The sequence below is a fragment of the Fundulus heteroclitus genome, chromosome 23, assembly GCF_011125445.2.
Source record: "Fundulus heteroclitus isolate FHET01 chromosome 23, MU-UCD_Fhet_4.1, whole genome shotgun sequence".
Classification (NCBI taxonomy): domain Eukaryota; kingdom Metazoa; phylum Chordata; class Actinopteri; order Cyprinodontiformes; family Fundulidae; genus Fundulus; species Fundulus heteroclitus.
The window spans coordinates 6,465,315-6,490,729 of record NC_046383.1 but is presented as its reverse complement, the minus strand read 5'-3'; the positions used below and the strand labels follow the sequence as shown (position 1 = coordinate 6,490,729).

The 25,415-nt window shown below is 39.6% G+C and overlaps 1 protein-coding gene across 5 annotated transcripts in view; it reads left to right on the top strand.

Annotated features, from left to right (window-relative positions):
- The window catches only part of fgf13a (fibroblast growth factor 13a), a 142,553-nt gene that overhangs the window by 93,112 nt on the left and 24,026 nt on the right, over nucleotides 1-25,415 (top strand). For 4 of the 5 annotated variants that reach the window (XM_021316002.2, XM_036126916.1, XM_012861839.3 and 1 more), the window contains 2 exons: nucleotides 6,619-6,729; nucleotides 14,226-14,329. In XM_021316002.2, the coding sequence (XP_021171677.1) occupies nucleotides 6,619-6,729; nucleotides 14,226-14,329 (215 nt within the window). Of the gene's footprint in view, nucleotides 1-676; nucleotides 1,658-6,618; nucleotides 6,730-14,225; nucleotides 14,330-25,415 lie in introns of those variants that run through there. The other variant, XM_012861842.3, reaches the window with a different exon arrangement.

Sequence of the window (25,415 nt, the reverse complement as noted above, 5' to 3'; positions counted from 1 at the left end):
AATTAAAAAAAACGTCCGTGTCACTTTTGGTCTTAGAACTCTAGGTGGCACCATTGGTTAATCTTTTAAATGTGTCCAATGGATAGTGGAGCCAACGGGGACTGGCCGTTCCGGGAAATCTCAGAATTCAACCTTTAATGTGTTGTTTGTTGCGTCTCGTTATTGCTAATTACACTTTTTTGAATTTCCAGATTCATTTCCCCGACCTCTTGTAGCCGTCAATTGTTCACAAACTAAAATGTTATGGTACATTTATAAAGTCCTATAAACACACGATTGTGTTTAAAGGTAATGTGTTTCTCTTCTGTGAGTATTTTACAACACATACTAATAATAATGACATTTTTTTTTTTTATTTAGGACAGTAGTCTATACAGTTTGGATGTTTGCTTTAATTTTTTATACGAAAATATAATAGAATCATAATAGCTTACAATAATTAATCTAAATTGTTAGAGGCGTTTGCCTCATCATTTTTAAACGAAACGAAAATGAAGGAGAGGATGTTCCTTTATCCCTCGTTTGGATTTCTGTACTTCAGTACCCACCCACCCCCGTTTTCTTTTGATACTTAACATGAAACATGTCACATGACAGCTTTTGTTCTCTTAGTCCTGTTGTTTCTGGATGCGCTGTCTGCGTTCACATCTCTACTACACAGACTGCCCGTCCTCTCCCTCCTCCCCGCTGCTCAGTCTCCAGGTTGCTGTAGGTGGAGACGCTGTGAGCGGCGAGCCTGACTATGCGCGCTACACGCTCATTTGCTGATTCAGCATGGGGCGCCTACTGCGACTCTACCTGGGGGTTCTTTGCGACAGCAAACTATACAGGAAAAAAACAAACAACACAAACGGAATCTCCGAAGTGATTCCTTCGCGTCCTTTGCCGTGAATTTTGAAGTGTCTTTCCACCCGCGGCACTTTCACAGTGAGGGATTAAGGGAAGAAGTGACAGAGGCGTCTGCAAACAGGTGTTTCCACTCACTGCGCTTCATTCACCAGACCGGTTACTATGCATGTCTGCTGCTCTGTAGTTTCACTGGGGTAACGCGAACCCACTACCTGAACCTGGGTTTGGGCGTTTTTTATTGTTAGAAAAATGAGCCTTTTGGGAGAACATGCAACGCGCTTTGGTGGAATTATTACATCTTCTTTTGGACCTGCTTTTTTGTTTATCAAACTTCCTCTTTTTCTCGGTGACACGCCGGACAATTCCTAAATAGCGCCTGGATTCGTGGAAAAATTATCCTTTAGGAGGTGATTCGAGCTATTTGGCTTTACCTCCCCGGTGGGACTATTCCATTTCACTGTTTGGTGCACTTTGCGAAATACTTACCTTAACCATCATCGAAGTTGCCTCAGACTTCTTCAGCGCTGCGCCTGGACGTCTTTCATTCAGAATCCACTTTTACGACTCCATCCACTTTTCCCCGGAAGTTTTCTTCCCCAGACCGCTGCCAAACTGGCTATGGCGGCGGCTATCGCCAGCTCCCTCATCAGGCAGAAGAGGCAGGCGAGGGAGCGGGAGAAGTCTAATGTCTGCCGCTGCGTTAGCAGCCCCAGCAAAACCAAAGGAAGCTGTGAGAAACCCAACCGGCTCAATGTCTTCTCACGGGTCAAACTCTTTGGTTCCAAGAAGAGACGAAGGAGACGACCAGGTCTGTTATTAGGATATTTGTTCAGTTACAGTTCTGCTGTTAAGAGTTATATAAATAAATTAGACCTTTCTAAGAAGATAACTGGATGAGCTTTCAATTTATTCAAAATGATCGGCCCTTTCTAAATAATTTAGTTTTTAAACTTCTAAACTTTGTTTATATATATATATATATATATATATATATATATATATATATATATATATATATATATATATATATATATATATAATGCATAAAATGCATAAAATGAAACTTATATTTTATTTACAGTTACCAGTTACATTTGTTGTGCCATGACAAACTCCATAAATTTAGAATTGTCACATAGAGACTGGAATCAGCTCCCACAAGTGATTGGTAGGTGAAATACAAAAAATTCAGATCCCTAATCTTCACCGCCTTTTCAATATATGCACAATAACCCCCACATTTTTGCTCTATAAATGTATCCCCCAACAGCATAAACTTTCCTACACTTTTTTAAGTTAAACAAATCAGACCCAGGTTAGAAACTCATGCTTTGATGTAGATGAGTGTATTTTTGCATGTTTTTTTTAAAATCTGCCAGATTTGAGTTCTTCTATGTGTTCTTCTCTGGAAAAACAAATGAATTTGTAAAAATCAGAGAAAACATATTTGTCAGGGTTTGTTGTGCAGTTCTAACAGGATACTCACACATGTTCACAAACTTTTCTTCCACTCTTGAGAGCTTGGTATAAAACCTATTTACACAAGACATGGAGGCTGTGATAATTGTTTGTTTTGATTTATCAAACAGGTCTCTCTTGAAAATTAAATATTGGATCTCAATAAGAATACCTGTCTAAAAAAGTTAAAGTTAAATAAATACAATAAATAATAATCTTTGTACAAGTTGCTGAGAAATGACTGGACGCCTTTTCAGTTTATGCGAAGATAAAAGGCTCTTGATACTTAAAACTTTGAATTGATCCTCAGTCAATTAGTTTTTAAGTCCAAAGTGGACAACATTAAAAAAAAATACAAAAGATTAAACATATAAATGTTCACTGTTACAAATGATTGCAAACGGTTAACATTTGTTGAGACAAGGGCTAAACACGCAATACAATTTTGTCTCAAAATATTTTAGGTTTATTTCTTAACAAAATCAAATTAAAACAAAATACAGAAAGAGCCTTAATATACATTCAAGGAATTCTTAACAACCATACATAATCTGCAGCCCGGTGTTTCACGTCTGTATCCAAGAAAGATTATCTTTGTCCCCCTGATCTATGATCTAAAGGCAGAGCCCATACAAAACAGATTGCATTAGTGAAAGAAAATAAAATTTGAATTCATTATTCTGCTTAAAAAAGTTGATGTGTGATTACTTTTTTTTTTTATAAAGAAGCTGATTAGTCTTTTAAGTTGATATGAGATGGAAGCAGACCTAAGTAAGCAAATCTTTACATTTTTTTCAAAGCCAGCTGTGTCTTTTCCTAATTGCGGGTGCGTGCGAATGCAAAAGTTGTAATTTTTACGAGGCTTATAACATTAAGGTTTTCTTTATTTTAAGAGAGACGTTACAGCAACGTTGTATGTTGTCTCTGTGATCAAATTGACATAAATGGTTTGAATATAAAGTAATTTTCTTATCATGGATACAATGCATACTTTGTAATTAGAAGGGTTTTCTCTATGGATTTTGCATATTCCTTCTATGCATGTGTGGGTGTTCTTTGGGTACTCTGCCTACCTTCTCCGAAAACCTGTCTATTAGATTGATTGGTCTTTTCAAATTCCCCTTAGGTTTGAATATTTGTTTGCATGGTTGTTTGCCCTGTTATGGACTGACAACCTGTCCTGGGTGTACTCCACAACATTCCTCCCACCATGCTTTGGATGGATGGATGGATGGATGGATGGATGGATGGATGGATGGATGGATGGATGGATGGATGGATGGATGGATGGATGGATGGATGGATGGGTACAGAAAGTAATTGAGTTTAAAGTGGAGGTTTTATAACAGTACAAGTATAGGATTGTTGCACCATCCATTATCTCGAATATATGGAGAAAATGAAAAGACTTAAGAAAGCTTTATCAGTCTCAGACACACAATTAATTGATCATCAGACTATAAAAGAAAGTAAATATGCCTTTCTCAGAGATCAGTAACTCAATACTTAAATACACAAAGGTTTAGAATTAAACCACAGTCCCATTCTTGGAATATGGGTTGAACAAATATCTCTAGGAAATCCACAGTGGTTGTACTAAAATAAAAGTATGGAAAAAAGATGGGAGGTGTGGTTTACCACTGTAATAAAAAAAAAAACACTCCAGCAGGGTCAGTGACCAGATAATGGAAGGCACTTAGCTCTAATTGGACATTTATGATGCAATGCAGGAATAAATACAGAGTGGTGTGTCCTTTGATGTGAAAGGCTGTAACATGTGACAAAATTAAAAAAACTGGAGATTAAGATTACCACGGCACAGTTTTGCTGATGTGGTATTATAGGTCACCAGTCTGATTATATCCCAACAATATTCCTGGCATTGTTTTACAGTGTGAAACACCTTAGTGTTCACACTACAGGTGGAAATTAAAAACACATGCAACTTTTGTTGGTTGAAGGCTTAAAAGGAAGAATAAATACCAATAATCAGAAAATACGAATTTGGTTCCATTTGATTCCATTCGGTTGAATTCATTTCAGTGCAGTTTATTTATGTGGCCCCAATTGACAACAAACGTCAGCTCAGGGCCCTTTACAGGAAAAACAGGTCCAGTTGCTCAGAAATATCTTACATATTAAATTACTACCAATGCAATCCAACTTCAAAGACCGATTAGACTAAAATCCTGATGCAAAATTAAAATTATTATTTTAGAAAAAAAAGTGGTTTGTTCAAAATATGTCACATTTGCCACTCGGTAAAAAGGTAATTTTGTCAGAATCTTGGTTATCAGTTATCTGAGTTCATCAAATTATCTCCTTACTCTATAAAGTCTATTTTTTAAAGAGTTGAGACTCTCCACAATTGATATTCACAAATAAGATAATGGTAATTCTGTCTACTGTCTTGCTTGCAACCATTCTCCATGTTGTGCATTTTCTTGTATTTTTCTGTACGTTTTATGCATTGCATTTTATTTTATGCAAATTTAACCATGAAAGCAAAATTAAAGTTACATTCACATTTTTTTTTAATCTGTACATGTATTTCAAACAATGACAACAAACACGGCGTCAATAAAAATACAGAGAAAAAGACAAGCGACATGGGAAAAAGATTCTTCAGCCATCTGGACAGCTGGACTATAAATGTCCATGGCTTGAGTCAGTTTTGATTTTTGCTCTTGTCCATCTGCGGTCTTATTCCTTTGAAGTCATGCCATGGGGGCTCCCTTTTTAGTCCTCTCTGTTTCATAGTAGAAACAACAAACTACTTGCCAGAGCTCATTCATACCATGGCAAAACCAACTCAACTCTGACTAGGTGTTAATATTTGTCAGAATGATAATCTTACCTAAATTCATGGAGCCAATAAAGGAGAAATCACAATGATGTTACCTAATGTGGAAGTCTAAAAATTCCTTTTATTCCTTTCTTTCACAGAAAAGTTCATATCTGAGTAGATTACTTCGGCTTCCATCGTTGCAGCTTTGCTTTTGGGTTTGAAGTGCGACTGGCTGTCTAAGTTAATTGAAATGATCAATTTGTGCATCTTTACTCCAGCAACATTGGACACTAATCCTGGATTTTTTTTGTGCTGTTTCTATTGATGTTGAGCTTTAGAGCAGCCATATACGTATATTAAATAATAATCACCATCATAGCAATACCAGCATGGTGAAATATCGCAATTGCGAATGACTTGAATTTTTTGGTAGGCTGTAATATTTGATGTGTAATGTGTTTTCACACTGTATGCCAACATTATAAACTGTGCAAAAAACATGAAAGGAACACTTTCTAATCAGAGTATAACAACATTTGAGTTAAACTTCGGGAACGTTGATCTGGTCACTTCAGTTATAGAGGGAGTTGTTGATCAAAGTCAACTGTTCTGATGACCCCATAAACAGGAATGGCTTTTCGGTAGTTTTGCATTTGACCAGCTGGACCCTACAGTGGTTGCACAGGCAGTCCAACCCCTTCAACTGCATCAATAAGTGCCATTGACAGAAAGATTGCTGGGTGTGCACGCTGACCAAACCCTTAGAAACGTATTTCATGAGGGTCGCCTGAAGCCCCACTGTCCTCTAGTAGGCCCTGTGCTCACAACTCGAAACACTGGAGGTGGACCTGGATTTGCCAAAGAGAGACAGAATTAGCAGGTTTGGCACTGGTGCCCTGTTCATTTCACAGATGAGAGTAAGTTTACTCTGAACTGATGTGATAGACCTAAAAGGGTCTGGAGATGCTGCAGCAAACATTATGCTGTTTGCAACATCGTCCCACATGATCGGTTTGGTGGCGGGTCAGTGTTGGTCTGGGGAGGCATATCCGTGGAGGGATATACAGACCTGTACAGGATAAACAATGGCACCCTGGCTACAATTAGGTATTGAGATGAAATCCTTAGACTCATTGTCAGACCCTTCGCTGGCGCTGTTGGTCCTGGATTTCTCCAGGTGCATGTTAATCTACAGCCTCATGTGGCAAGAGTTTGTAGGCAGTTCCTGGAGAATGAAAGAATTGATACCATTGACTGGCCTTCACGCTCCCCTGACCTACATAAATCCAATAGAACCTTTCTGAGACATCGTGTTTAGGTCCATCTGATGCCACCAGGTGATTAAGTTCATGCAGAGTCGGTGACCATCTTGATGATTAAAAACAAGGAAAAAGTGAATTATTGGCAACCGTTCTTGTCACTGCATTATTCCTAATTAATGTCGCAATTGTGTGTTTTTCAAATATTGTGCAACACTAGTGAGCATTTTATTCATTAGTTTTGTTTCTTCCCTTCTTCCATAGAGCCCCAGCTGAAGGGGATTGTTACGAAGCTGTACAGTCGACAAGGCTTCCACCTGCAGCTGCAGGCAGATGGAACCATCGATGGAACAAAAGAGGAGGACAGTGGTTATAGTAAGTTTCTAAATCTTTGTCCCACTAATATCTTCTGTCCTTTTTGCATCTAGATAACAAAATAAGGATCCAGACAAAACCCTACTATATCTATATGAATTCTATAAAGACCCATCAGTCCGTCTGTGTCTCCTCGACTGGATCTGATCAAATGGTCAAAATCTGAAAAAAAAAATTAGCTGTTTTTTCCAATTCATTAAATGCATCAAAGCTAAGAGCTATCTCCTTTTTTGTCTATAAACACATCAACCAATACTATGTACTTTTACTCACTTCCCTTTCAATTTCATAAAAATCCAATTTGACATACTGGATATGGTGATAATGTTGTAGTTCCTTAATCTCCTAATGGATTCAAAACTATTAACACTATTAAATAACCTGCACTACATTCTGTACAAGTTTAAGTGCTATTAACCTTTGTCAAAAATCAGAATCAAAGTTTAAACTGCCATGTCAGACCCCAAAGAAAACCTGGAAATCTGTATCAGCCAGCCAAAGCCTGATTGGTGCAGCTCTACAATTTGATGCACCACGGGAATATCTGGAGTTGCTATACTTTCAAACAACCCATCAATTATAACATAACTTTCTGCTCAAGTTGCAGAGACAGTTTGGTTTTCAATGATTCATTCATTGTATTCAACAGCATTCAAACTGAGTAAATGGGTCATTATACGGAGCAAAACAAAAGTTTGTTTCAGCACTTCAAGTGGCTCATTACTGAGAAGCACTTTAATTTCCTCTGATTAATCACTCCGTTTCAAACTTGAACACAGGTCACGACCGTCTTCTTCCTCTCCTACACGCAGTGTGAAAGACAGCAAGAGACAGCTTTGTCTTATGCTATGCACTGATGCATTCCTGTCGTAGCCGCAACACCCACCAGCTCTTTGTTTAATAGTTGAAACAGGAGATGAGCGGATGGAAAACAGGAAAGCTACTTGTCTGATAACAATGCAGCAGAAATGGATCACCTCTAAATTAGAAAGTATAAAAAGCATTTCATATTGGGGCTTTAAAGTGGTGAGTGTCTTAATCAAATAAAATGTATACAAAACAGTATTTTACAGAATAGATAGATATTTTATGTTACTTTTTGTTTGTACTCTGTGCTAAACAGATTACAGTATGATAATATGCAAGGTCATTATGACACAGAGGACAAATTAACGAACATTGCCATAAAGATACAGAAATTATGTTTTATTGTGTTTTACTTACGTACACACTCCTTATCTAGCAAACATAGTACACCTTTAATCTGCTTGGACTCAGTTACGTTGCATAATAATGGGCCGACATTGGCGCCAAAGTAGTTTGTGAAAAGAAAATTAAAGAGTGCTGCTGAGCAGGAGGAAAAAGAGTGAAGCGCTTTGCGCTGCTCCAAAAATAGCGTTGTTAGGCGCTGGGTGCGCTTGTCTCCATGGTGACGGAGAGTGCAGTCCTCTTGGAGCTGGTGGTATCTTGTGATGGTGGGAGAGGACCTCCTTAAATGTGGGCACAGACACACGCAGATGTATACAAGGAAAGATTTGATCTCTGCTACTGTAGTTCGCTTAGCTGACAGACACTCGCCCGTTTGACTGTGGTAACAAAGACGTTTATTTTATTTATTTATTTTACAGCATCTTTATGATAAGGGAATGTGATAGGAGAATAAATCAAAGCTGGAGAAATGTGCCTTCATTGGTCCCTTAACTCAGATAGTCTGTTGCATTGCATCACAATGAAGTCATCATCTGGAAAAGACATACCTTTTGAAACAAAGATACATTTCTTCCCAATTAAATTTCAACCATTTTAAAAATGTCAATCTTGTGGTTTTGTTGAATTCCTGAATAAAAGACAGTTGCAGAACATCTAATCTCATGTTTATTGTTCTCTGTTATATTTTCAAACTCAGGCTGTGGCAACAACAGGCAAAGATGAACAACATCACCAATATGCGTTTTTGGGGTGTCTTGCTGGAACCCATTGTATGTTTGGGTGCAAATGTATGTCTTTAAAAGAGATACATAAATCAATAAGCTAGAGAATAAAAGAAATTGCATGAAAGGCCTTCCCCGCTTATTGGAGCAAAGCAGGAAAAATATTGAAATGTTTGTGTTCAGACATCATCAGCCTGCAGCACAGATTCCGCTGTACCATGACCAAAAGTTTGAAAGCAGTATTAAAGCGTTATTGGTTAAAAAAAACAAAAACATAATTGTTATATAACTACTCACTTATCTTGTTTTTCTCGGTTAGACTTCCTCGTGTTTTAACATTAGCATGGCACATATACAATATCAATACTGTGATTTGTTTTTTACTTCAGCATCGAAGTTGGGACTCTTGGCAATATTCTGAGCCCTAAAACTTTGCCTTTCTTTTTGGTTGGAAATTTTCTTGGAGGAAAACAGTTTTTTTCAAATGTTTGGCCTGTGCTGGCCATGCTTCCAAACGGTTGGCTTGCGGTTTATATTTCTGCCTCTGAGAGCATGAAAACACTTACCTGACTCCGCCAGATAGATTTGCTCCGCATATCCATCTGGAAACCTTCCGTTGAAGTAATTTTGGGAAGGGGCGAAAATACTGGTTAGCTGATTGGCCTATGTTGGTGATAGACGGGCCAAATAAACCAATCAGATTCGTCGTCGCTCGTAACAGAGCGACGACGAAAACACAACCACAAGCCAAGCTACTCTTGCTGCTGCAGGTAAAGGCTCGTTAGCTCAGCAAAGAAATACTCTGTAATGCCGATAAAACTTGCTCGATAGCCGCGCTAACGCTAGTTTCATCGGCTGAAGCCGCCATGTTCTTTAGACTGAACTGACGCGCTTCCCGTTGCGTCACACCTCAAGCCGCCTCAAAGCCAACACTGATTGGACGTTCGTTTGGTGAACGGCTCCAAATTTTCTTTAACGGAGGGTAGCCAGACTGATCTGCGAGTGAAACCTTGAAAGCTCGCGAGATCAGGATGGTCTCACGAGGCTATGAAAACACATGAAGCTGTGTGAAACACCGATTATTTGGTCCGCCAATGAGTCTATTGCAATGAAGCTTCCAAGCCAGTTTTACAAACAACATTCCAGTGTCTATTTGTTTTAAGCTAAATCTATAATAATTGTAAAGCTCAGATAGGCTGCATTGTGTATCATGATTGGCAAGAAAAGAAAATCACTCCAAAACTTTCACAGTAGAGGTAGATGCAACCTGCTTTAGCAATACAGATTCAAACGGGAAAAATCTGTTCAATTCGATTCAATTTTATTTATACATATTCCATTAATCAGATTTGGTTTCTTTCCCAGCATTCCCACCACCTGCCTTATAACAGGTTTCTATGCCCACCCCTCATTACTGCAGCAGAATTATTCAGCAGCTTAAGGCTTTTTGCACAGATGAAGAGTCAGGTACACAACACTTCTAATCACTTCTAATAAATAAAAACAACACAGGTGTAACCAATTCTTCACTTCTTATTACTGTTTACATACGGCCTGGTGTGTGTACGCAGCTATCTGCTACACAAAGTTAGGAGTGTAGTGTTAGGGATGCTGGATTTTTTCCCCTTTGCTTTTCCTACCTTTGTTAGTTTTGGTCAGTATATCATGATATTATCATCATTTGCGCTTATCCAAAACCACTTGCAAATGAGGATATAATGCTGCAGTTAATATCAAAGCTAATAATAAGCAACTTACAAAGAAGGTCAATAGACAGATTCTGTGCGAGGTGACAGGAGTGACAGTAGGTATAGAGTCCAGGCACAGAGGAAGGTTTAGAGGTAGTGAAGTTAAGCGTAGACGCTAGGATTGGAGAGGCTTCTAAAGAGCTGGGTGTCTAAACTGACTGCAGTCTTTTATGACTTAAACAGATGACAGACTTTATCAGATGCTAAGTACTGTTTGCACCCTTTTTTATCTTTTCAGGAAGTATTGTTGAGGCATTCAACTTGACTTTTACGCCTCAATTTGTGTTTAAGTGTTATGTGTGAATTCTGAGCTGGTGTCTCACCAAAATGTCATTATAGTTGCATGATGACGACAAAGATTCTTGATTCAACAGTTTATCACTGTTCTGGTAAGGGAAAAACTGTCCCTTGATATCCAGAGGGAGTGGTAGTCGTCCAGGTGGTTTCTACACAATGATGCTGTCCACTTCAGGATGCTTCATGTTGGCCATACATCTATGCTTACCCATCAGGGGAACGCTTTGAAGCACTTTTCTTAAATCTTGTGATTGTCTGCTGTAAGGAAATGTCATTATTTGACTCCAAATAATGCATTGACTTATCAAATAATATTTTTACATGTTGTTGATTAGATGGCACCATATTTGAAGCTTTCTTTGGCAGTAAAATGCTCAGTTCTCATATGATTAGAAAGACTTTAAAAAGTGAAAGCATTTACTATCAAATCTAAGTCAATAATATTTATTTTTGAGAACATAAGTGCTTAATTTGATCCCAGTCCTCCCTGGAAACTACGTCTCAGTCTTTGCCTTTATGCTAATTTCAAGCAACATAGATCTCAGAATTTCCCAGCATCTTGTTCGAAATGTGACCATTGTTGGGAAGCTAAGGTCGCCTGTCACATTGAACCGGTCGTGACTGTTCACATGTGCAGGTGGAACAGAGATGATCAAGAAATATGTCCCTCAGGCCACTTTGCTCTTTCCCATTTCATGTGCCTCTGTGCAGGAGCCTGTCCATGCGTGGGTGGCAGCCCTGTCACTCTCTTCAGTGTGCTCAGGTGTTTCAAGGAGCCAGAAAGTAATTGAGTTTAACCCCCTACTTGAAAATCTCCATCAGTGGCCTGGCGAGTAATCCCTCAGAAATGAAGTAGATTGCAGATGTGTACGTGCTGATGGTGTTGGAGGCATCAAGGGAGAAATCTGATTGAAGTCGTGCGACATGAGGATGGCGCATATATAATGAAAAGAGCTGCTAATACAACAGGGCAAGAAGGAGAGGGGGGACATCAGATCATTAAAAGTTATAACCTAACCATGTATAGTTTTATTCTTTTAAATGTAAAATACTTATACACAGATTAGTCCTAACTTTATGACCAATGACAGAATATGTAAATAACACTTACATAATTTTGGACAACAAGGGAACTTTTCTTCTCATAGTTAATGTGTTAGATGTCGGAACATTTTCAAACTGTATGATTTCAGCAAGTAAAACAAAGGCTTATGATGGCTAGGTGACTTCTTCAGAGCATCTCCAAAACCCAAAATTTTGTGGTGGGTTCTCAGTCTCCAGAGGTTACTTTCTATATACATGGACTACTGATAGCTGGCCCAGTCGTAGCTGTGTTCCTGTTCAAAACACAAACTACTGTAGCTCATATTGCTGAAGAAATGAATTCTGATTCTGATGGAGAGGTGTCAGAATATGCAATGCATACAGTGCACGAGTGTTTTGCATGTGGAGCTGCACGGTTGAGGACCAGTCTGTGTTTCCATATTTAACTGTCCATGATTGCACAAGCCACAGTGTAATGCACCTGTCAAAGAATAACTTTAAAATTGATCCATCTCTTCTCATATTCTTACAAAAGACAAATGCACGATATAGAAATATGATCCAAATGTATCATATGAATACAATGATAAAAATATAGGAAGAAAAAAATCATAAATAACGGCATAGGCTATTCTGGAAATGATGTCTTTCCCAGGGAACCAGAGGTAACCTCGCAATGCCACTATTAAGTAAATACATCAAGCATTCATCTGGCTGATGGTAAAGCAAACTGGAAGGGCCTGCTACATTCAGACATTGAGCGCAAATAAAATGACCCTTGGAAAAGCCTCTATAGTGCACTTCACTCTAAAGTGTTTGAGATATGGATATTTATAGTGAAGGTACACTGAATCAGAGGTTCAATAGGGCAGGATTGTAAGGAGTTTATTTCTCTACACAGAGTTCCCTTACATTTTGAAAAACATAAATGAACATAAACGTATGAGGGATGGTAAAAAATATATCAACATTATAATGTTTGTCTCCATATTCACTGTAGTAAAACACACAAAGCTTTTCATTAACAATTCCTTGAATTAATTCACCATAAATCAAAGTTTGTTTTGTTAGATATACATGTCTTGATGCAGCCTCCTGTGTGGACAGGCATCTAATCAGCCTTTGGTTTCGATGTCAGTAAGTCATAAAGTGCAAACACAGACACACTCCAATGCACAGGCGGATATTAATTAGGTGGAGATATACCTCAGTGACCCAGCTGGTTTTCTGCTCGCCCTTTCACACAAAAAAAACAACACCCATCCCACTAATTACAGACAGGTTGGTATTTATTTTGTGTTTGTTTTGGCTTGAGAATGTGTATGGGGCTGGGTTTATGTACGGTAAGTGATTGTTGTCTGTGTAAATGTTGACGCGGCCAAGAAGAATATTGCAGTGGCTTTGTTTAGAACCACACAAAGAAATTGTTTGGAAAGCTTATCCTGCATTCAGGTGTGGTGCTTAGTTGAAGTGAGTTTAAAGTGATTCAGGTCACAGAGTGACAATGGTCAGATAGCAGTAGCTTATCTGATCTTGAGCTTGTGGGATATAAACATACTGTATGTTTAATGCATGCTTGGAGTACAAACTCCAAGCACAACTTGCGTTTTTTATTGCACAAAACTTGTGTATTGTGCAATAATAGGTTACATTGCAAGCTTTATTTGTCTTTTTTAAAAACATAATAATGATTTATCACGACAAAATAAATCCCAATTAATGACGTCTGAAAACTCCCAAGAACTTACAGTATTATTGGGATTTTTTATTTTCACAATTTTATCCACTGTTGATTCTATGAAAGCATCAATAAATAGCTATAAAATCAAACAGTAATCAAATGCTGTTATTGTGTGCTGTTTAGTGATAATCACACTTCTTAATGTATCTGGTCTCCTGAACCTGTCTGTTTTTGTTTTTTAAGACTGAGCCAAAATACCTTAACAGAACCCACAAATGCATGGGGAGAACATGTAAAGCCCACATGCATAAAGGTTCTGCCCCTGGATTTAAACGCAGGACCTGCTTGCTAAAACTGTGGCATTGTGTGGTCCATATGATTAATCAGGTTGTGTGCGTGTCCACAGTACATATTCAATTAGATGAAAGAAAGAAATCTTTGGAGGAAAATTTTTTTATTTAATCACTATCACTGTTCAAGGAATCTTGAAAACCCTTGTCTCATGTGCTTAAGTTTTTCTTAATGCTGTCAATAATTAGCTTAATTTTGTAGTTTTATTTTGCCTATAGCTTGCGTATCATATAGTTTATGCATTGACACAGCTTTGCAAAATCTATGGAACATTTATTCATTCAACTTTATCTTGAAAGTATATGGTACATTTTACGTAGGGGACACTAACAAAGCAGCACAGTTAGGATAGTTTTAGAAATCTTGTCTTGGTTGTTTATCTCTTTTAGTGCCTCAGGAATGCACCATTTTCCCTGTAAGTGATAAACATGCTTCTCTTTTCAGCCATGTTCAACCTCATTCCAGTGGGGCTGCGAGTGGTGGCAATCCAAGGGGTGCAGACCAAACTCTATCTAGCAATGAACAGTGAGGGCTACCTGTACACATCGGTAAGTGTCCCATTCAGGGACAGGGAGTCTTTTTATACATGGTTGTGTTTGTTAGCCAGGAGGGTTTTAGTCCACCTGTGGTCACAGTGAAATGTCTTATCTTGTAGATCTGGTTTAAATGACACAAATGGGACAAACAAATGAATAAAGGAAGACGTGTTGGCTGATAAATAAGATGTCAATAAGAGGTTCAAGGATTGTATATAAGCCTAACCAAGTGGTGAGATTTCTAACAGTGGTTGATGGCTATTCTTTTTTTTGATTAAATGTGCAAGGTTATGAATAATTCAGTGACTGCCCAGGTAATGTATCTGTGTTTTTGCCCAAATGCCACTGTGAGCCTAGCATCACTAAGAATAGTCACAGGCTTGGTGGATATGCAACCGAAGGGCATGCAGACACACACATTCACCACTGACAGACAGGCCTAAGATTGATTCTTTTTGGTAAAGATCTTCTGACCGACCGCAACGTGCGCAAACAAAAAACAAAATCTGAAATCTAATAATCTCGTGACATTTTATGGTGAAACCTCTGCTGTCAGATATTGATTGCATATTTAGGGTAAAATAAAAGTAGCAGAAAATATTTTTGGCTTTTCCCCTTATTTTATAGTATTAGTTGTTTTGTCACATACAAGAATATAATTGGACATGTAAAAAGAATTAAATAATATATCTTCCCCAATCGACTCAAAAAAAGATCTGAAAAACTTCTGCATGAAGACAGGTAGGTACATTATGCTCTCACAGTTGAACCAGTGGAAATGACGAAAACTAATGCTTTTTGCTACAACATTTGTGAAAAATAAAAAGGGAGCCAGTAACTTGTGATAGCTTCCGTTTGTAAGATGTGACCATTCTTGGACAGATCACCTGTTACAAAGCTGACATGCAGGCAAGAAGCAGGTAATTTCACATGTCTTATATAGCTGTAACCAGATATTTAAATACACTATACACTATAACATGGGGAATCTCATTGTTCTCACCAACATTAAATGTATAATGTTTAAGGGAAGTTAGGATTACCAAAGTTATTTCTATTGGCTTAAAACCAGTATAATAAAAGACAGGATTCTTACAGAGGGTTTTTAGAGGCATTGTTTATACTTTTGTCAAAGTCAGAAGTATACATAAATGTTCTAGATATTTGGTAGAATTGTCTTTTAAACTTGATGTCCTGGGTCAAATGGGTATTCTCCAACAAGACATGTTTGTAGGCTGCATTGCCTTTACATCTTCACCCTAAATATTAACCTAGTTTATTTAAACACATCGTATTTGGAGGTATTCTAGGGTCATATTCCATTTGAAAGACTCATTTTGGTCTAAACTTAAATTTTCTGGTGTCTTCAGATCTTTTATTTTTGTGTCGATATGAAGATGAATAGAGAAAGAGACCCAGCAATCCTTAAAGTGACAGTGTGTAACTAATTGGGCTTTTAATTTGCTAAAACATCAAGTATTGCTTTTCTGAATACATATTAAGGCAATGTCTAATAACCTCACATCAAAAATTTTATTTAATTCAATTCAGTTCAATTTTATTTATATAGCACCAATTCATGATACATGTCATCTCAAGGCACTTTCCAAAGTCAAATTCAATCAAATCATACAGATTGGTCAAAAAGTTTCCTCTCTAAGGAAACCCAGCAGGTTGCATCAAGTCTTGACAAGCAGCATTCACTCCTCCTGAAAGAGCACAGAGCCACAGGGAGAGTCGTCTGTATTGTCCATAGCTTTGCAGCAATCCCTCATAATGAGCAAGCATGAAGTGACAGTTGTTCTCATGACTTAGAATTAGCAGTTTATAAATACATAGATGTTGGTGCACCCACTGGGAGGCACCATGTTGTGTCGCTATTTCTGATTTCATTAGCTGAAAGGAGATAAACTTGTAAACATACGCGTTTTCCCTATCTGTCTCCTACATGAAGACTTGTTGTCGGTGGAAGAGTATAAATGAGCAAAGATGATCGTAGATCATTCTATTTGCTGTTTTCTGTTGAAACTGAAGAGTATTTTGGTTTTATGTTAGAAAAGGGGCTGTGTAGTCCAACAACCACTCCATCCTCCCTGTAGAAACGGATAATTTCTTTGTCAAGGAAGAGAGATGAACAGAGAGCTATGTCTGTACGTGGAGAGGTATCAGCAGGCCCGTTCACTGTCCGTAGTGCAACAGCAGAAGCGGGTCTCATTACTGGTGTTTGTAGTCGCTTATATTAGACCCCAAATAACCGACTGCACGTTCAGAAACGAGCACAAAAAACTGCAATTAATGGAATATACAAGCGACTTTAGTAAAATACCAGCGGACTTGGCAACAGTGCCAAAAACGTTTCACACGATGACCGTAGATATTAGCAGTAGCTTGGCACCAAATACATTCAGCACATGTTTACATTGTCACATTTATGACACTCCACAGCTTCTGTAGTAGTTATAACGTACTTAACGGCAAGGTTGTTTGTAATTTATTTAGCACACCACTAGATGGTGCGCCACTGTGTAAATCTTACACACTGGGACTTTAAGGAAAACCTGTTAGAGGCTGCAAGAGACTTGAGACGGCTCTAAGGTAATGGCGGTGGTAGGGGGGTACATGGGGGGTCTTAAGACCCCCTTGAAAACGGCTATGCCCTCCCTTTCTGCTCCCCTCCCAAGCCCAGGATAGTTGATGATTATAGATTCATATTTTGTGGTGGGGTTGTTTATCTGAGCCTCTGATTTGTCAGATGAAATCGTGGCTTTCATGGCTTCTATTTGTGCTTTCATGTCTATCAAACTGGCCCTGGCTCTGCGCCACATGTTTGGTAGAAAAAGAAGCCTTCCCACGGACCTGCGGCTCCTTTATTGTGCAATTTGATTAGTCAGATTACAAACTGTGCATTACTCGGGCTGCTGGCCAGGCACTGGCTACGAGCCACTGGGAAGAGTGAACAAAATTGACCGCTTTATTATACCTACCTGCTCCGCCATAACCTGACAATAGTTATGTTTATATACATTAATACATTAGATTAAAATGCTTTCAGATTAAATAATCGAATTGTACCGTTTATATGGGCGCACGGTCAGTTATTCTGATAATAATGTGCGTGTATATGCACCTGGTTTTATTTAGAATATAACCACTCTGACATGCACAGTTATCAAATTAAAAGAAAAAACACAGAAGAAGTACTTCAGTCTTTGCTAAATAACAAAAAATAGTAAACAAAGCAGTATTATACAAGTTTGTTTGTCTTCTGACAGAAAAAGGTTTTGTGCAATAAACTGAAACACAGTAAGTTAAAAAGTGAAACTCCCTCTTCTCTATCACATTTTCTGTCCTGATTCAAAACATGCAGCTCTGGATTGTTTAAAGGTTCAGTAATGAAAATAAATTAAACAAAGCATTTGGTCATAAATGCAAAGAACTATCAGTTTAATGAATTCCTTTATTTTTCTGAACAATATGTGTAATATTATATAAACAAATTAAACAAAGGTACCCTTTTATTTACATAGTATTAGAAACTGAAATATGAATACTGATAAGGCAAAAGATGAGGGTCCAAAGAAGTTCAGGATGATGTTCAGTTATATTTTCCACTCTGGTAAAGAGGTTTTCTGTGGTTTATTTGAACTTAGATTGAGTTTATTTCATATTTGATTAATCATTAAAAGCAGTTAGTAGCACTTCTCATCTTCAGTCTTTGCAGGGGTGCTGGCACTATCTGTTGCTACACCACCACAGCCATGGTGTCAGGTTTCTGCTTGGCTTGACACTAACAGTATTAACACTATTGCCAGCTACTGTATCTGCTTTGTGGAAAAATAAGCTCAAGAATTCAGACAGTTTTGTTCTTTCTAATATCTTTTTCACATAATATAAATTAGTGGTACATTTCAGGTATATTTTAAATGTGCATTTAGTGATGGTTTAAACAGCAATGCATTTATGTGATAAAATAAATAAAATAACCCATATTTTCTTTATTCTTCTCAACGCACTAGTTAAGATAGTTATTTGAAATTCTTCCTCATGAATGCACACCATCAGGTGTTTAATTAAGTAAGATTTAATAACAGTTAAAAGCAATTAGGCAAAGCACATTTAAAAAAAGATTCAACATTTTAGTGAAAAACTGCAAAACAATTAAAATGGTGTCCCGTTTTTACTGCAGGGTAAACATTAGTGTTTATTTATTCTCTAAGTAGCATTTTGCCTCAGGGAACAATGATGCTGGCATTATAAGATTCTGTTGTGTTTTATCCATGCAGCTAAGGTGGTATTACAAACTAAGCTGAAGTAAACCAAATCCAAAAGTGGTTCTTGTCCACTTGACTGAATATTTCACCTTAAAACCTCATTTACCTCATTTCTGACATGTTATTGAAATATCCTGTAGTCTAAATGAATGTGTTTTTCTGCTCTCTAATAAATAAGAATGCGTGTTTTCTAGTTAGATTGATGTACTTATAAATCACATATAAAATTTTATTGGAACCACCTACTACCACGTGCCTAATTAGGATTGCACTTAATCGCTTTTGTTGGTTATGTAATACTGTGTTGAATCTTTCTCAAACGAAGGAGAGCAATCCTGGAGCCTACTCAGAACCCTGCTGCCTGCACACAATCTATCATCTATGCCGTTTCAAATAAAAACCCTCATGAGGAAACCGGTTCATCTTACTGATGTGTTAAATTGGAAGAATGCAGTTGGGGGTTGGGTTGCAGGGCTTCCCATTTCAGCTAAATTAGGGAGGAAATTGAACTGAATGTGAAGCCTGCTACCTAATAGTGCCTGTCTTCATAGGATTGCCGCTATTGTAAAGTACTGCCTTCCAGCCACACATTAAGCCAACCAATAGCAAGTCAGTATTTGGGGTAGAATCCCAATCAAAAGTGGAGAGACAACAGAAGAAGCAGTCTGTGTGGGGTATGGATGGTTGCTGGTGTGAGCTCTAGATGTCTCCCACCGTTTTATATGAGAGTGTGCAGACATGAATGCAAATCGAGAAACACCGAGTGAAAGGTTAGCATGTTTGTTGTGATTAAAAAAAATTAAACACTTATGGTTTATCTTTTAATTTTCTCTAAATGTATTTTATAATATGAACAAGATAATGGATGTACATGAGTCGTACAGAATGAAATTAATTTCACCAATTTCACCTATTAGCAGTTATGTAATTACCATTCGATGCACAGACAGTACATAAAACAACAACATGTACTCAGTCTTTAGACAAAACTTTTGCGAAAGGTTCTGGATATACCACATTAGTGCAATATAGAGAGACTCTAGAGCATTAAAAAATATCTCAATTATTCTTGCAGTTACTAAGAGCTGAGCGACATCATGATTATCTTCAAACTATAGGACTGTACAGGGTCTCCCAAGTTTGCCTTGATTCAGCCACAGCAGGGTCTTTATCTGGTGTGACGGCACTCTAACTCCCTGCACACTCTGTGCGATTTCAACAAACCTGTGAGAATTAGACATGTCACAATGTCTGGGGTCTATAGGATGAAGCCTAGAGAGTCCTGTCATACGGTACGATGGAAAATGTTCATTCACATCAGAAAAATGTAACTGTGCCCTAGAATGAGCGGAAAGCAAACTGTGCTGCTGCACTTTTTATTAAAGTTGGATTATGAGAAAGAGTAAGAGGATAGGGAAAAGGAGAAATATTGGTAAAGTTGGTAAAACAGAAAGCTAATTAGATGTCTTTCGGAACAACAGTCACACTGTGCAGTCTTGGTGGAACATTTTCAGGCACTGCTAGATAGATTTTCCTTGGTTGAGAGAACACAAAGAGCAGAGTGCGCCTATCTCACTGAAAAACCACAGACCACCAATTTGAGCTTATCACCAAAGATTTTCTTCTGATGCTTTCACGACAAAAGATTTCCTCTAAGATGGATAACAACAGAGTGCGGCAGCAGCTTTAGGGTGCTGCTGGGGTCTACACTCTTTGTTCTTTGGCGTTCATCCATGCTGGATGTCTCATCCATGTCATCAGTGTCACAACTGCAAAGCTGCTGTCTGTACTTTAACAAAAGCTCCTTTGTAAACTGACGTCACAACATACCACTGAAAAGTTTGCAACTTTGAAGAACTTTGATCTATCTGTACCAGCACCATTTTATAATTCCCAGACTTTTCACCATTACTTGTTGCAGTCAGTTTGAGAGTCTGTCAGACTTCCAACAACACCAAAAAAAAAAAAAAAAAATACATTATGGCTTCCAGGAAGGGATACATTAACTGTTGTTAGACCATGGCTAATGCTGTTATAATGTTCCCTCCATTCTACTTATGTCTTGGCCAGTTGTTCAGCTCTCAGCTGGAATTGAAATATTTTCTTTCCTTGTTGTTTTTATCAGTTAATACTTTATCAGCTTATTTGTGTCGCACCCCTTGAAAAAACTAATTTTCACCCCTAAGGCGATATTAGCTCCCAAATGCATTGAGAATTAGGGCTGAAATAGAATTGACACCTCAATATTAATAATACTAGGGAAATTAATTATTCAAAGATGCACATTTGCATCAAAATCAATATAAACTGGCCTATTCACGTTGCAAAAACAGATGCTAAGCCTCTCTGCAGCTGCTCGTCTCTACAATCATCTGCTGCTGGAAGTTTAAACTCTGCTAACATTTGGAGGACAGCCAGAAAAATATATGCAACCTTGTTTATCGACAAGACAGACACAAAAGTATCAGTCAGAGGAGCTTTCCCTGTAAGGCAGACAGAAGAAAAAAGTGAAATGTGGAACGGTGCTACATTCTTGCTCTGTTGTTACAATACTGATGTTTGAAAGCGAGGTATAAAGATGAGTAAAGCTCCTGCATCAGCAACAGTGAAGTTGAAAACCTCCCAAACGACATAAGCTAATGCTGGTTAAATTTTAGTTTCACGGACACAAACAACCCAATGACCGCTTTCTGTCGCTCTGAGCTCCCCCGTTGAGATGCGCTTCCACTTTGCTCTAGTGTGATACGAATCAACACCGGAAAATGTTAATCAGCTGATAAATAATGAAGCAATAAGTCAAAGCTATTGGAGGCGAATGTGGCTACTAATAATATAGGTTATGGTGGAGCCAAACTGAGACTGACAATTAGAGCAGAGAAAAGTAGGAACCCTGTTGCTGTTGTTGATCACTAGAGAGAGAGAGAAAAAAATATGTAAAATTACCAGAAAGACAAAGTTGCTGCTGAATATATCTTCATGGACCGGAGCTTTAATAATATTAAACTGTAAATAGCTGTAAATAACGTGCTTTATATGCACCAGATTCTTGTTGTTTTTAAAACAAGTTATTTTTTAGTTTAGAATGCTTCTTTATTTGTGCCTCACTAGTTACATTTATTTGTAACACCAGGGAATTACAATAAAATAAAAATAATTGCATAACTAAATACAAGGTTTAAACACTTATACTATTAGTGTTATCTTTAATATTATTTTGCCAAAGAGGGATGTGACACACAAATGACATACTTCTCTAAACAAGGGTGGTATTGTATTGTACTCACTTGTTGTGCCAGTTCAGACGTGACAGAAAGCGGACATCAATTCGGGACGTAACGGACTGCGTTACCCATGATGCAATGTGGTCAAACGTGTCCGGCCCAACAAAGGAGTCGATAGTGATAAAAAGGTTCTGCAGATTCAAGCCGAACCAGAAAAGAGTTTAGGTCTGGAGGGACATGAGATGCCTCCCTGCAAACCTAAAACTAGATTTGGTCCTAAGAAGCAACATGGTTTTGAGCCGCAGCAGAAGAAAGCTTCTCAGGATAGGAGAGGTCAGCATGGAAGCATGGAAGGTGAGAGGTTTCAAAAATGGCACAGGCCAGAAAGGTCGAAAAGCACACATGACAACAAAGGCTGGAACCTGCGCATGGAGGAGTCAATGAGAAAGGAGATAGAGGAGAGCAGGTTGCTAGCCGAAACAGTGCATCAGATTGCGCCGCAGCCGTCCCAGCCATCATCCAATCCTGTCGACCCTCCAGGTAAGCCAGGCCCAAAACCCCCGCCAGCATGACTAGGCGTGGACCAGGCTTCCCCTTCTAACAGAGTTTATCTGATTAAGGGGGGGGACCAACCGAAAATTCACCGACAACCTTCTAAGATCCCATCAGCAGGTGATCAGAAAGCCCCTTTTCTAAGGTTTTTAGGTGAGCTAAACCATCATGAAAATGCACACCGCTTATACTGCTCAACAGTTATCGGAGGATGTGTAACTGCAAATGCTCTTTTAGACACGGGTTCCGAGATCAGTCTAATGTGCTCAGATTTGTTTGATGAGGTGACCAGAGCTATGGTGTCTCTTGGGAAACCGTTCCAGGTGGAGACCTGTAACGTGGGCATCACCAGCTACACTCAGGATCAGTCATGCATCACCAAACGGGCGTGGTTAGACATCACTTTCCGTGACATGACCCTGGTGCACCCCATCTACATATGTACTTTGGACACAGAACCTTTTCTTGTGGGTCAGGACCTGTTGAACAGGTTAACCCCACTCATTGACTGCTATCATGGTCATCTTTGGGCCCAAGTGGGGACTCCCAAGCCCCTCACTTCTGGAAGTGGACTGGCCGTCCCTATCAACCAGGTGACATGCTCCGAGGAGCCCAAAGAACTTTTAGCACCATTTCTGCCTTCCACAGAGCCGATTTCCAAATCCTCTGACACACCACCGCTTCTCAGCGATCAGAGAACTTCTCTCTGCAGCCACACATCTTTCCTCTGCTCACTTAAACACTCTGGAGTTGAACCCTATAACCCCAGAGTGGCCGAAGGTGTGCACCTGGAAAGCACAGTCATGCCAGACGTGTTGCTGGCCCTTTGGTCAGAGAAGTCTGCGATCAGCAGAGATCTGTACAACTCTCTGTGCCGTGAAAAGCCCCATCTGGCTGAAACAAAACACAGCCACTACTTGCTCTCAGCAGACTGGCCTCGCCGGCTTCTGAAAGCAACGGGGGTTTGCATACTTTATGCACAGATTGGCACAAGACAGCTCTCTCATCCTTTCAGCATTGTGGAGAATTTACATCCTCCAGTATTTGTTGGTGCTGATCTTCTGGTACGGCTGGGTGCACAGCTGGACACTTGTAACCAGGTCCTGTGGGCCCAAGCTCACGTGACCCCAAGTTCCTTTCTGGGCACCCCTGAAGCCATGCGATCAGGGCAAACCATCCCACAGGCTTGCCAGGTGGCTAGCGAGACAAACATGCTAATACCACCACAGACTGCAGGTGTACCTATTAGATTAGCCATCCTGAAAGGACAACAAATGCAGAGCACGCAGGTTTTCTTTCAACCCCTTTCTTATTTCCAGGAATCCAACCTGGTCATCCGGGGCACACCCCTGCTTGAGCTGAACAATCGCTCAGCTTACCTGTTAGTGGAGAATCCAACCCACATGCCGATCCAAGTGGTGGCAAAGAAACCTCTTGGGGTGCTCATCGAAAGCTCTTTCCACGACTTTGAGCTGAGCATTCCCGTCATCGGAGACCTGCCCTTATCCTTGACCGGCAGACAGGACTCTCCAGACACCGTGTTTACTTTTCCTTCCAACATGATCCAAATCAGGCGACATGAAGCTCTGCCTGCTGGATCCATTTGTGGTGCAACGCTTGAAGCTGAAGGAAATCTGTTGGTGTATGCGACAGCAACCAACCCAACAGAACCAGCACCAAATCAACCAGGGGACCGGGACTCACCCACAGAGCCCTACCCTGGCTTTGAAACAGAAATCATGCAACAGCTGGAAAAAGCTGATGCACTGACCACTGAAACAGAGGAAACGGCACTTAAGGAGCTGTTTTATGAGTTTCAGCCCATTCAGCCCAAAGATTCAAACGAACTTGGGATCACATTGACACACGTCCATGGCTCACCAGTAGGAGGACACAGGAGCTGCAAAGCTAATCTGAAAACTCTCCAACAGGTGACGTCCCGGCCTTCAACGGCCCAGGACAACCAGGAGTATGTACAAGGCTGCTTAACCTGCAGCCAGTTACAACCCACACGACCACTAGACCGAGCCCTGCTTCAGCAAAGGGGGGTTACATTTCCGTGGTCACATGTGCAGACTGACTGGATCGGTCCAGTCCCTAAATCGTCAAGAGATAACAAATACCTTTTGACAATAACAGGCAGTTTCACAGAATGGGTCGAATGTTTGCCGGCACCGAAAGACACCGCTGTCACCACAGCAGCCCTGCTGCTAAATCACGTTTTCAGCCGGTGGGGCCTTCCCCTGTCCATCGACTCGGACAGAGGAACGCATTTCACGTCAAACATTATGACCGTGCTTTTCAACATGTTGGGCGTGGAAGTTAAATTCCACATCACCTACCGCCCACAGTCATCCGGACAGGTGGAGCGAATGAACTGCACCGTGGTCAGCATGTCAAAGGAACATGCCAGCAGCCATGGCAGGAACTGGGATACAAAGCTTCCCCTGGTCCTAATGCTAATCCGCTCTACCTCACCATGCTCCACAGGGGTGACACTTTTCCAGATGATGACAGGAAGACAAAGGACACTTCCCCTGAATCTCATCTACCAGCCCGAAGACGTCAGTGTCACAACCGTCTACACTGCACACCAGTGCGTCACTGACTTAAAAGACCGTCTCCGAACGACTTTCGCGTGGCCTCGAAAGAACCTAGAAGCCAGCGTGCAAAGTCCAGAGTACACATGGGTTCAAGCGAACCAAACTAAACCGTCCACTAAACTCTCCTCACAGGGAACGGAGCCTAACTCCGGCCCCCCGAAGAGAACAATGCATAGCATTAAATAGGACAAGTGCATGTTCAATTAGGACACTTTAAACATGCACTAATAAAGCAAGTGTCCATACATAACTTCACGTCTATAATTTCACACTCAGCCATAACACCATGCATTGCTTTGGAAACGCTCACAGAAGTGGTAAAGAATGACATGATGTATACTCAGGTTGTTAGAGATTCAATGTAGGACCTCACTCGAGAGGTTAGCTCATCCATAAATAGCCTTGCTGAAGGACGGATTCCTCCGTACCTGGTACCAATAGATTTGGTCGA